Source organism: Aethalodelphis obliquidens, unplaced genomic scaffold, assembly GCF_003676395.1.
Source record: "Aethalodelphis obliquidens isolate GAN/ISIS:26980383/991018 unplaced genomic scaffold, ASM367639v1 scaffold42, whole genome shotgun sequence".
NCBI classification, from domain to species: Eukaryota; Metazoa; Chordata; class Mammalia; order Artiodactyla; family Delphinidae; genus Aethalodelphis; species Aethalodelphis obliquidens.
In genome coordinates, this window is record NW_020837986.1 from 12,968,494 (window position 1) to 12,981,793 (window position 13,300).

Consider the following 13,300-nt stretch of genomic DNA (forward strand, 5'->3'; position numbering starts at 1 on the left):
GGGACCATAGAGAGCCCGCGGCACCGCCCCCTCCACGGGCAGAACGCCCGCTCGTGCGGCTCCCAGAATGCACCGCACAATGGCCCGACCGCCGCCACTACCGGGGCCTGAGCGGGCCTGGCGGAGCCCGAGCGCGGCCCGGCCCGCAGCGCGGGGCCCGGAGCGCGGTGAGTGTGGCCGAGGGCCCCGGGGGACGGCGGGGAGCGGGGCGGGAGGCAGTCTCGCTGCACCCGCGCGCCCGGCGCCCGGAGTGGCAGCGCCCCTCATCTCTGGCCCCTCAGCACGGTCGCCCACACCCCCGACCCGAGGCCCCCTCTGCGCCAGCCCGGCCCAGATAGGCCCCAGGGTGACGAAAACTTTCCCCGGACCCGATACCTGGGTCTGGGGGACTTGAAGAAACCCCGCTGGCCCCCTCCCTTCCGAGACCTGGAGCCTCAGCCCTGGGGGGGGGGTCCCCACTCCCGACCCCGCAGGCTCCCTGGAAACCCAGATAACGCGCTGCTGACCTTACCAGGGACCCGGGTCTGGGGGACGCAGATAAGCTGCACCTGCTCTCTCCTCTCAGACACGCCTACCCGGACCCACATAACCCCCTTTCCTGCTCCAAATAGTTCGGTCCTTCTTCTCTGTTTCATTTCCCAGAACCACATAACCCCTTTTGAGGCTTCTCCCAATTATTTGGTTCTGGGGAACCCAAATAATTTCTACCTATAGTTCCCTCCTCGGCGATCGTACTCCCAAACTCTAGACAGTTTCCACCCGGTACCATTTTGAGACTCTTGAAATTCAGGGAATTCGCTTTTATCTTCAGCCCCTTTAACCCTCCATCCCATGTAATCCATCCCCCACCCCCCACCGTCTCTCTTTCTTTGCGGAGGGTGGAGTGGGGGTCTCTTAGGGATCGAGATAACTTGCTCCTCCCTCCCTTCCATTCCTGAGACCTCCAGACTTCTTCCTGAATTTCTGTCCCTGGTCCGGCAGCCGTCTACCCCCAGCCCTCCCAGCCCAGGGGCGTTTAACCTTTCCCCCCATGCAGTATGGTGGTCTAGAAACGAACCAGAAGACAGGCTATCCCCTGCAAATCCTGTCCTGGCCCCATCTCGGTGGGGGAAAGGGACTTGTAAGGTGCAAGATAAGGGGACGTCGGGTGTGGGGAGTTGGTACTTTCACCAGCAAGTGTTCCTGTGACCTGGCCTGTGTGTTTTCCCACCTGTCTGCCTGGGACTCTGAAAGAGTCTCGCCTGGGGTTGCTAGCCCTACCGCCCAAGGTGAGGCCACGGGGTTGGGAGGGGGGTGTCTAATCAGGTTTCCTCTTGGTGAAAATGGGGCTGTTGTGAATTGCAGCCATTTGCTCAAGGCCTCCTTAGGAGTGGGAGGCAGCGGGAATCAGAGGAAATCATGAATCAAAAGGACTCCAAAAAGGGTCCATCTACACCGATAGAAGAACTAGCAGCCCCTGTTAATCCTGTTTGATGTCTCCTGGAATGATGCAAGTCATTGAGACGCTCCAGCCTCCCTGTAATTTAATTCTCCCCCCCACTCTGGAGTGTATGTGTGTTTGTGTGTGTGTTTTGGTGGCGGGGGGCAGCTATACCCATTTCCCCCTTTCCTTCTCACTGTTCTCCAGTCAGTCAGTGTGTCTTTTGGATTTGTTTCTGATGCCCAGGTCAGGACCTGTTTTTTATCTCTAAGTCTATTTATAATTTCCCAGTTGCTATTTTGGGTTCTGCTTAAGGGAAGATTGTGTCCACTGCAAGGAAAGTTCCTGGGTGTGTTTCCTCCTCGGCAGGTGTTGAATTGAGTTCTTCAGATCCCCAAGTAGCTCTTGGGCAGCAGGGATAAAAGCTATTTTAGGGTAGTCACTGAAGTGGAGCTGTTAATCCTCTGTGGGTCTCTCTAGTTAAGAACACTTACAGATTAACCCTTTCCTTGGTGCAGGGGCGCTATTTCTCAACAGTTTTGGGGGGAGGTTTGAGAGAATTCAACTGTGGCAGCAGAAGGTGGGAACATGCAACTCTATACAAAGGCAAAGATAATAGCTGCCTTTTGTTGGGTACTTAGAGCAAGCCAAGCCCTGTGCTGAGTCCTTTGCATACCTGACTAAAATAATCCTTACAACAAGCCTGTGAGGTAAGTATTTTTAGTTTTACAGATGAGGAAACAGGCTAATAATGGAGAAAGAACGCAGTCTCTATAGAGATGATGTAACACCATAAAAACTATAGTTTCATCAGAGGGCAGCAGGCATCGTGGCACACAACAGAGGACAGACAGACGAGGAAGCGATTTGTCTCTTTTAAAGGCTTCCAAAGAGGGCCATACAGAGTTTTTAGCAAGCATTTGTATTTGGGGTATGGGGCCTTAATAACAGAGGAGATTCCTACAGTGAGGGAACTCTGGCCCAGGATATGGTGCTGGAGGAAGATAAAGTAAGGGGGACTGGCTCCGGGGGATGTGCTGAGGGTTAATTGTGAGGGAAAAGGGGAAGGCTGCATTCTGGGGAGATGTTGGGAAGGGAAGGAAACTCACTCTGAGGCCTGAGAAGACTCATCTAGGGAGGAAAAAAAAGTAGTACTATTCAGGCCCCGTGCGGAAAAGAGGGAGACACAGTTTAGACCTCAGAGACAGCACTGTTTGTATTTACACGTTTTATGTCAGACATTTCAAGAGTTTCACTGAATCTTCCATGAGGATTTTATAGGTAAGGTGAACAAATGTCTATTTTAGAAATTGAGGAAACTGAGGTTCAGAGAAACTACGTAACCTGCCCATGGTTTCACAGCCAGTAAGTGGCAGTCTTCTGATAGCAAGTCCAAGGTTCTTTCCACAATACCTCCCTCTTCATATCAGACTCCAGAAGGAATCTTAGGATGAAAATATACCGAGTTACACCAGTAACTGGGAGGGATTGATTGTGTTTGTTTTATGGGAACAGGTTCTGTCAGCTTCTGTAGTTGTTAAGGTTAGAGTATGAGACCAGAAGAGCAGCTTTGAAAGAGAAGCAGAATTTTTTCAGTTTTGCAGAGGAAGATGTCTGAAGGAATAGGCCTTCGGATAATGTGGGAGAGGCCCAGGAATCTTCCTGGATGAAAGGATTTTGCAGACAAGGGACAGAGGGAGAAAAACTAGATTTCCAGAAGGGTTCCTAAGGTAACACTAAAGCCATAGCCCCATTAAGTGCAAATCAAGGCAAGCACATGGCTGCTGCCTTCCTTCTTTGATTCTATCCGTACAACCTTGAGAGCTCTTCTTAGCCACCATCAGCCTCTTTCCTAGAAGCCCATTACTCTTCCAGCAGCAGCATACTAAACTGCTGTGTCTTGTTTGTGCTTGTTCAGGAGAACAGATGAGGTGGACGTGTGGGAGGTGGGGGACATACTGTTCTCTTTCTGAGTTTGCGTGGAATTTCCAAAGCTAGGCTCCTCTCTCACATCAGCCAAAGTGATGTGACTTGCTTCCCTCTGGCTGCCATTCCCAACTTTCCAGAGGCTGAGGTGCATGATTTCACGTATTGACGGGGGGTGGGGCAGAATTTGACTTTGAAGGTGGGGGAAATTCCCTTCAAACTAGATGTTCAAATTCGTGCTCGCTCACTACCCAATTCCAAGCTGCCTAGTAATCACTGGTATTATAAACAGGTAATTCCACCCTTTGGAAGAAGGAGGGGACTTAAACGATGAAAGCCAGACATCAGAGGCCTTTGAGGTTTATCGTGAAGCAGGCAAATATGCCATGATGACTCGAAGGCTCAAGTGGGACTAGTTTTTAGTGCTAACACGTGACTCACGCAACATGCAGCCACCTTTGTGCAGATCTTTCTAGGCAAATCTCCACTCGTGATAGGGAGATGTTTATCATATTACATTGCAGTGTTTCTTCAACAAGAGGAATGGTTCCTGAACAGGACGTAGCTTATGTTAATGATGAGCAAAGCTCTCTCGGGCATAAACCCGCTGATCCCATCATCTCGTTCACGGCCAGCCTGTTGGTTGAATGGTCACTGTAAGCAGCAGGTGCTAATGAGCTGAGCAAGCATTCTTTGGCCCACAGCTAGTTTGTGCAATTGGAGCCCTCCCCAGATTCTCATGGACAATCCCCAGATACCCCTTTTGCTCCCTTCACATGGAAAAGCCTCATGACCAAATTTTGGCATGACCTCTTCAAAGGAAATCCCCCTGTTATAGCAAGTTGCATTGGGGTTGGTAATCTCGTGTGATGAGCGTGTGAGTGTGAATGTGGCTCTGTTGTCCCCCTTTTGAGAATCAGTATGGTAATGCCCTTTCTCTCTTCCTCTGAGTTGAGTCAGGAAAGAAGTTGTGTCACCTTTGCTCCCCCGCCCCACTCCACAACCCAGTAGAAAGCATCAGACTTCAAGATATTGGCTCCCCACTTTGGAACTCAGTTTAAACCAGAACTTCCTGAGCATGTTAGCCAATAAGAATCCACTTGCATTCAATGACTGATTTACTCATCTAAAAGAAAGTTGAAAGTCCTTTTCTAGGTGCTAGGTGTGTGGAGATGAAAGAGATGTGATCTGAACTCTCAAAGAATCAGAGTTTGGTGATGGCGTCTAAGTTCTAATGCAAATGTGTTACTTGCTCATAATGGAGACATGCACGTGTTCTATGAGGGTCTTTGGGACCCTCAGCACCACTCAACACCTTGCGTGTTCAGCGGACTTTGCTAAAGAAGTATGGTTTGGGCCCTGAGACCAAGAGACCCAGAGTGGTGGTTGAGGGCGGGACAGGACCAGTACTGGTTTAGTGGAAATGCTGAGTTTGCTGTTGCCTTCCTCAGACAGAACCTCTTGATGTTGATATGCTGCTAAGAAACACATCTGCTAAGGAACACATCTGGCGCAGGGGCTGACTCTCCAGGGTGTAAATTTCCTAAGTAATGGCTTCTTCTTTCTCCTCTGATGCCTTTTGGGCATTTTATTGCTCCTTAGCACCTCTATGAGGAGAATTGTAGAAAGTGAGGAGGAGGTAGGGTGAAGAGGAGGAGGAGGTGCTGCTATTTCTAAATTTAGTGGAAAGGATGTAAAAGTGAAGCTAGAAGGGAAAGCCTGGAGTTTAGGGCTTTTACTTCCTCTGATTATCCTGTTTTCCTATTAGCCTAGGTGGTACTTGTAATAATAGTTACCACTAAGCACTAGGTGCCCAGCCTTCTGCTGAATGTATTGTATTTATTATCTCATTTAATCCTCAAAAGATCCTTATGATGTAGGAGATTATTAAGCCCATTTTGTAAATGAGGGAACAGCTCAGGGAAGTAAGTAATTGGCTGAAAGTCACATGGCTTCTAAGTGGAAGGGCTGGGATGGAACGGGGATCTCTCTGCCTCCAGAGCCCATGTTTTCATGGTATTGGGCTCCCTAACACCAGGTGTTCTGATGTTTCAGGTGAAGAGATTGTTTTCTGAAGGCTGCGTTGGAGGCTGTGACAGAGCACAGAGCCCTGTGGAGCTGATGGGGAGGCTTTCTCAATAACATGGCCCTTCGCCATTAGCCTTGCCATGACCACATTTTTCACCAGCGTACCCCCCTGGATTCAAGATGCAAAGCAGGAGGAGGAAGTGGGCTGGAAACTAGTTCCCAGGCCTCGGGGCCGGGAGGCGGAGAGTCAAGTGAAGTGCCAATGTGAAATCTCGGGGACACCCTTCTCAAATGGGGAGAAGCTGAGGCCTCAGAGCCTCCCCCATCCAGAGCAGAGACCGTATAGCTGCCCTCAGCTGCACTGTGGCAAGGCGTTTGCCTCCAAGTACAAGCTGTATAGGTAGGTGATACTCCCATACTTCTTCCTGCCCTGAGGTTTCCAGAGGATAAAGCCAGAGAGACTCCACTGAGTGTGGGACTTTATCTGTGGCAGAAGAGTAGAGGTTAATTTGTCCCATAAGTGTACCCTGAACGTCAGCCGTTTGAGGTCACTCACTGAAAAATAATGGTGGTATTTTTTATTCAAACACTAGAATCTGATGGGTACAATATCAGGTAGCCACGAACAAACTAGATAGAATTTTTTTTCAATACAGGTATACCTCATTGTATTGCACTTCACTTTATTGTACTTCTCAGATACTGCGATTTTTACAAATTGAAGGTTTGTGGCAACTCTCAGTCAAGAAAGTTGGACCAGTTTTCCAACAGCATTTGCTCACTTCATGTCTCTATGTCATGTTTTGGTAATTCTCACAAAAAAAGATTATAGTTTGCTGAAGGCTCAGATGATAGCTAGCATTTTTTAGCAATAAAGTATTTTTTAATTAAGTATATACATTGGTTTTTTAGACATAATGCTATTGCACACTTAATAGACCACAGTATAGTGTAAACATAACTTTTATATGCACTAGGAAACCAAAAAATTCATGTGACTCCTATTATTGTGATGTTCACTTTATCGCAGTGGTCTGGAACCAAACCTGCAATATCTCTGAGGTACGCCTGTGCTACTTTCCCCACCTGTGTCGGGTAATGGTCAGAATATTAGCCCCAAATTAGGAATCAGTTTTAGAAGTTAAGAAGGAAAAGGAGACCCTCAGGTCCAATCTGTAAATTTTAAAGTGCAGGCTCAGAGTGGAGAAGTAACTTACCCAAGGTCTATAGCTTCTTAGGTCCTGCAGTGCCTCTTCTACTGAACTAGCATGCCACTCAGATGATTACTTATGTCTCTGTAGAGTCCCTGGTGTCCTCTGGGTTGGAAGATTTCCTGAAACTTCTAAGCCCAAGAACCCCTACTTAAAGTGAAATGGAATGTGAAAGCCCTGGTGTAAAGCAGATAATGACAGAGCAGCTTTGAAGGGAGGGGGGCTCACTGGGACATAATTTTGATTTTATCCTTGCCTTTCCGTCAGAGGACCATGAACATGCCCTTTACCAATAATGTAGACTTCCCTGATGCACAGTCATTCATCTCTTGACTATTATTTATTGATCTCCTGCCACATACCAGGCACAGTGTTCAGTGATACGGACAGAATAGTGAGCCAGACAGATGGGGGTGCTGGCCCTCCTTGAGTTTACTGTCTAGTAGCAGGGACAGACAGTAAATGAGTAAATACAAGGACAAGATGACCACAGAAAGCCTCAGTTCCTTGTCTGGAAAACAGTTGATAGGAAGGAACTAAAACAGGTAACAGGGTAGCGTGTGGCCAGGATTGCCCTCATGACAGTTCTGTTGTCCTCAGGAATGCTTTGATTCTGTGTGCTCCTCTGTCTTAGGTGAATTCCAGTTGGGGCTGTCCTCTTAGACTTTCTTAGTGACAGTCTGAGTGTCAGTGGGAGGCTACAGGAAAGGTCCTGGGCCAGGAGACAGGAGCCTTGACTCCACCCTTAGTCACTGTATTTTAGGTGAATTACTAAACCTCTCTGGGCCTTTGTTTCCTCACCTTCAAAATGAGGGAAATAGACTGTGGATCACTCAGCATCTCCTTCTCATACGTTTTCATGCCAGTTGTGTCACAGGAGGTTAATAGTAACCCTCATAGGTGTGAGCATTCACACATAGCATGAGGGTAATGGGTACGATTGATAAGAATCACTGGGTGCTGTGCTAGAGACAGCAGTGGCATACCTAAGTGAACCTGGGTCTCAAGAAGGTCTGTGTTTAAATGCAGCCTCTGCCACTTACTGACTGGTGGGTGGGGCTGCCCTGTGCTTCAGCCTCTTAGGGAGAACAACGTTAATCACACATCTCACACAGGGCTTGCAAACCATGGGACTCCAAAGTCTTGCTGAGTTGATTCTGAATGTACTGTGGAGCTCTGGATTGCAGTTCCTGGATTCTGAGCTGCTTTCCAGACAGAAAGGAGCAGGAGCAAACCAAGGGACACTGAGGTGCCAGATCACTAAAAAAAAGTTTTTAAATGTTGCTGCTGTGCTCGCTTCGGCAGCACATATGCTAAAATTAAATGTTGCTGCTTTGTGTGGCAAACAATTTAAATGGTACCAATGGACATGCAGTGAAAAATGAATTGTCACACTCAAAGCCACTGTTCTCCTCCCCAAAGGCAGTTTCTTGTATGTCCTTGTTGAGACATTCAAACGTGTATTCCCTTCCTTCTTTATTTTCACAGGGGATTGTATTACACACACTATACTGAACTTCCTTTTTTGACTTAGCTCCCTATATCTTCGGATATTGTTCCAGATCAGGAAGTTTAGATACATTTCATTTTCCCTTTATTGTGTCATTTAAATTTTTATAAATACGCTTTTTTTTGCAAAGGAAATGCATTCAAAATTCAAAAGGTATATAATGAAAATTCTCCATCACACCCGTAAAAGCTGCCCATTTCTTCTTCCCATAGGTAGCCAGTGTTGTCAGTTTCTTGTGTAGCCTTCCAGAAATATTTTAAGCTCATACAAGCAAACATACATATATCTTCCCTCTTTTCATATGTATAGTACCATTCCATAGGCACTATTCTGTCTCATGGGTTTTTTTGACTTAAGTGTATCTAGGAGCTTGTTACCTGTGGTACGTATAAAGCTGCCATTATTTTAAAAAGTTGAGTTGGGAATTCTCTGGTGGTCCAGTGGTTAGGACTCTGTGCTTTCACTGCTGAGGACCCAGGTTCGATCCCTGATCGGGGAACGAAGATCCCACAAGCCTCATGGCCAGAAAAAAAAAAAAAGTTGAGTCATTTTATGGACATAGAATAACTTAATCAATTCCCTATTGATTGTTCCTGATTTTTTGCCACTAAAATCAGTGCTGCAAAGAATAGCAGTACATGATTTTGCAGGTGGTCAGGGATATCTATAGAATACAGTTGGCATGGTATTCCATTCCATTGCATGGCTGTACCATAGTTTTTGTGTCTGGTTGCCTGTTAGTGGACAACTCAGTTGTCTAGCCAGCCCTTGTGATCTCATTTCTTTCTCCTCTGTCCTCCATCCCTATCTCCAGGCACATGGCCACTCACTCAGCCCAGAAACCCCACCAGTGCATGTACTGTGATAAGATGTTTCACCGCAAGGATCATCTGCGGAACCACCTGCAGACCCATGACCCCAACAAAGAGGCCCTCCACTGTTCTGAGTGTGGTAAGAATTACAATACAAAGCTGGGCTACCGGCGCCACCTGGCCATGCATGCCGCCAGCAGTGGTGACCTCAGCTGCAAGGTGTGCCTGCAGACCTTCGAGAGTACCCAGGCCCTGCTAGAGCACCTGAAGGCCCACTCACGCCGGGTAGCAGGTGGCACCAAGGAGAAGAAGCACCCCTGTGACCACTGTGACCGGCGGTTCTATACTCGTAAGGATGTGCGGCGGCACCTGGTGGTCCACACAGGCCGGAAAGACTTCCTGTGCCAGTACTGTGCCCAGCGATTTGGCCGCAAAGACCACCTGACACGTCATGTCAAGAAGAGTCACTCGCAAGAGCTGCTCAAGATCAAGACAGAGCCAGTGGACATGTTAGGCCTACTCAGCTGCAGCTCCACAGTCAATGTGAAGGAAGAGCTGAGCCCTGTGCTGTGCATGGCCTCTCGGGACGTGATGGGGGCCAAGGCCTTCCCTGGCATGTTGCCCATGGGTATGTATGGTGCCCACATCCCTACCATGCCCAGTGCGGGCGTGCCACACTCCCTGGTGCACAACACGCTGCCCATGGGTATGAGCTACCCTCTGGAGTCCTCACCTATCTCTTCCCCAGCTCAGCTTCCTCCAAAATACCAGCTTGGATCTACCTCATACTTGCCCGACAAATTGCCCAAAGTGGAGGTGGATAGTTTTCTGGCGGAGCTTCCTGGAAGCCTGTCTCTCTCATCCGCTGAACCCCAGCCCGCCTCACCTCAGCCGGCGGCAGCTGCGGCCCTCCTAGATGAAGCACTGCTCACCAAGAGCCCCGCCAACCTCTCTGAGGCCCTCTGCGCTGCTAATGTGGACTTCTCCCACTTACTGGGCTTTCTTCCTCTCAACCTGCCCCCATGTAACCCACCCGGGGCCACAGGAGGCCTGGTCATGGGCTACTCCCAGGCCGAGGCGCAGCCCCTGCTCACCACTTTGCAAGCTCAGCCTCAAGATTCCCCGGGAGCTGGGGGACCGCTGAACTTTGGGCCTCTGCACTCCTTGCCTCCTGTCTTCACCTCTGGCCTGAGCACCACCACCCTGCCTCGTTTCCACCAGGCATTCCAGTAGCCCCAAGGAGGACCTCAGCTCAGTCTTGGCTCTGTCAGGGAGTCTCAGTATCTACCCCATATGCATCCCCCATGAAGGCAGCTGAGCTTTCAGAGCTGAGTTCAAAAAGAAAAATTTCAGTATCTGTATGGAGCACTTGGTTTGGGGGCTTGGGCTCCAGGATCAGTTCCAGGAGGAGCCTTGAGCCCCAACCCCATGAAAAGATTTCATACAATAGGACTTCAGGTATTTTTACTTTTTTTTTTTAATCTGAATCGGGAGCCACACCTAGCCCTCTCCCTCTCCAAAGCATCAGAACCACCTCCTCTTTGGAGAAGGGAGAGGTCTCGGAGACACAGAGGGTTTTACTTTGGATGACCTCGAGAGAAATAGCCCAAGAAGCCCGTCTTCTGGTCCCAGCCTGCAGACCCCACAGCAGTTGGTCAGGCCCTGCTGCAGCGGGTCCATTGCCTGCTTCCAACCAACAGGCAGGAGAGAGGGCCTCTGTTCTTCCCATCACCTCCATCCCTCCTGTCCTAGCACCTCCATTTTCAGTGTTTTCCAGCAACGGTACCGTTTACACAGTCGCCTCAGACACACCATTTCACCTCCCTTGCTGAGCTGTATAGCCTTAGAATGATTGCAGTGAACATTGTTTACACACCGTGAATCCATTCCCACCAGTCCATTCCAGTTGGCACCAGCCGGAACCATTTGGTACCTGGTGTTAACTGGAGCCCTGTTTACAAGGCGGAGTCGGGTCTCACTGACTTCTCTTCACTTGAGGTCATATTTTTCCCCTGTGGGGAAATAAACTGACTTTGGACTGCTTCAGTCTCTGCCATCTTCCATGACTGTGTCTGTTCCTGCCTTCGTCGGCAGAGTCCACAGGAGACAGGCAAGAAGATTGGAGCGGTTTTCTCACAGGTCTGCAATTCTGTTTTTCTCCAAGTACATCATGACCCCCTCATCCTCCTTTTGAACTGGAGAGGGGAAGAAATGAAAGGCATGCCCACTTCCATCACCTCCCGCCCCAATTCTCTAATCCCCACCCTGAATGTCATGAGCTTTTATCATTAGTCTTGGAATGAGGGACTCCGGTTCTAGGCTGGTGTGGATAGCAAAGGACAGGGTGAGACCTCATTTGTCTCTCTCCTGTCTCTTTTCCAGGAAGTTGTGGAATTGTTGGAAGAAGAGTTTTCAGAAAGTTAGGACTGGGCAGATAGTTGAGTCCTAATCTCTGGGTGTACATCATTGCCTCCCATACCAAACTTTTTTCTTCTCTACAGTGTTCCTCCTCTCTCCCACTTTGCAGTCCCGTGGACTCAGGCCCACTGTGCCTAGGCTTCTCTGCTCTCCATCAAAGAACTTCCATCTTCCTTTTGTGGCCCCTCTCACTTTTGCCCCCAGTACTCAGCAAGTTTCTTGCAACAAATGATTAGTTCTTCTCTTCTGACTTGTGGGGCTCCCTGCCACAGATAGCACAGCTCTTGCCCAGCTGAACCCCATCACTGCTTCATCTCAGTTCTGCATGGGCTTCGCTCTTCCCACTCGTGGAAGGGAGGCAGCTCAGGGACCACCAGTGTGGGGCCCTCTTGAGACACTTCCACTCTGATTCAGAAACACACTCCTACCTCTTTACTGTTAACTCCTACAGATGCAGCCAGCAGTTTCTGGGCACTTCTCTCAGCAGGTGCCTCGTACTGGCTTCTCCACTAGGGTTTCAGGACAAACTACCGAGGAACTGCCTCAGCCTCTTCCCAGTCCTCCCCCCCTCCCCCTTCTGTCTAGAAATCACTTTGGTTTATCATCAGGAACTGAGCAGGTCCAAGACCCAGGCTTCTGCTTCAGCCTAGGCCAGTACTCTTCCTTTGAGGTGAAAGCCTTATAATGTAGCTCCCTGGCCCTTGATTGGAAGCAATGTGGAGTGAATAAGCATGTTTTAATTTAGGCAGGCTAGTTTGGGATACCTTTTTTGAAAAACAAAACCAGATATAAAGGTGTCTGGCAAGATTAGAATCAGAGTAGGTGATTTGCTTCTAAAAATTAGTTTCAGTGAGTCCCAGGGACTAATTAAGGTTTACTTTTAAAAGCGTCCCCTTGGTACGCAGCCACCTCCTGCATGCTGTGCATGTTATTGGGACTCGTGTATAGGAAATGGTATGTGAGGATCCAAACAGGACTCTGCTGCCATTCTCCTTGTCGTCTCTGATCTTCATCACTAGACCCAGCAACCCTCACCCCTCCCTGCCACCTTCCCTGCATCTTTCGTTTACAGAGGCAAATGGGCCTCTGGCCACAGAATATAAAGTCTTGGGCTGTTAGAAGAGTCGCCTCCTCTTTGCTCTTTCCTGTCCCTTCCTTGAATACTCTCCCCCATTAGTGATGCTGGGAAACTCATAGGACAGGCAAAGCAACTATTTAAAACCTTGTAACTGGGGCCTTGCCCTTCCTCCCCTCACTTCTTCCTTCCGTCCTGTTCCTCTTTTCTTCTTCCTTCAATGCCCTTCCCACCCACAAGGAATTTTCCTATCACTGTGAACTTTGCTGGTGCAGAGGAACATTTGCCTTCACCTTTTTTGTTTTTTTTTTGGACCATAGACACCCAGCCATTTCTTAAACCTCCCCAAAATTTAAAAAAAGAAAAAAGTCCATATTGGCCTGGTTGTTCAAAGGATAAGAATAGCTTTATCCTACTCAGTACCAAACCCACTTCAGTACCCTTACTGAGGCCATGAGAGCCTAGGGGTTTCTGCCCAGGACAGGAGCCACGGCATGTTGGCAGAGACCAAACGGGGACCAGGAAAAGGGGTGATGTTCCCTTCCCCCACCACCTCCAACCTCTGTCAGCATGAGCTGCCTTGAACAGTGGCAGGCAACTCCCCCTCTGCACAGTAGCTGGTCAGGGTTGAGTGCAGTCCTGGGGGCCAGGGGATAGCATGCCCAGTTGTGTCAGCTCAGAGGATCTGTGCGCATCTTAGAGATGTGAGAGGTAGGGAAAGGAATAACAATGAGGTTTTTTCCCTCACCCTTTTACAATGGCATTTTGTTAATGGAAATCTGGGAAGCAAGTGTGATTACTTCTTTTGCTCGTAGATATTGTCCTAAGTTGAAATTCTCCCACTGCCCTAAACTTTCCCCTAGTAGCCCTTTAAGTCCCCACCCCCCTTCTTTTTGGTAG

At 48.8% G+C, this 13,300-nt stretch overlaps 1 protein-coding gene across 2 annotated transcripts; it reads left to right on the forward strand.

Annotated features, from left to right (window-relative positions):
* Positions 1-35: 35 nt before the first annotated feature.
* Positions 36-12,094, forward strand: PLAGL2 (PLAG1 like zinc finger 2). Of its 2 annotated transcripts, XM_027078617.1 has the most exons (3): positions 36-167; positions 5,402-5,774; positions 8,910-12,094. In XM_027078617.1, the coding sequence occupies exons 2-3, from the start codon at positions 5,515-5,517 to the stop codon at positions 10,138-10,140; spliced, it is 1,491 nt and encodes a 496-aa protein (XP_026934418.1). In that variant the 5' UTR covers positions 36-167; positions 5,402-5,514; the 3' UTR covers positions 10,141-12,094. The 2 variants fall into 2 exon arrangements, with proteins under 2 accessions (XP_026934418.1, XP_026934419.1); XM_027078618.1 differs by lacking the exon at positions 5,402-5,774.
* The last annotated feature ends 1,206 nt before the right edge of the window (positions 12,095-13,300 follow it).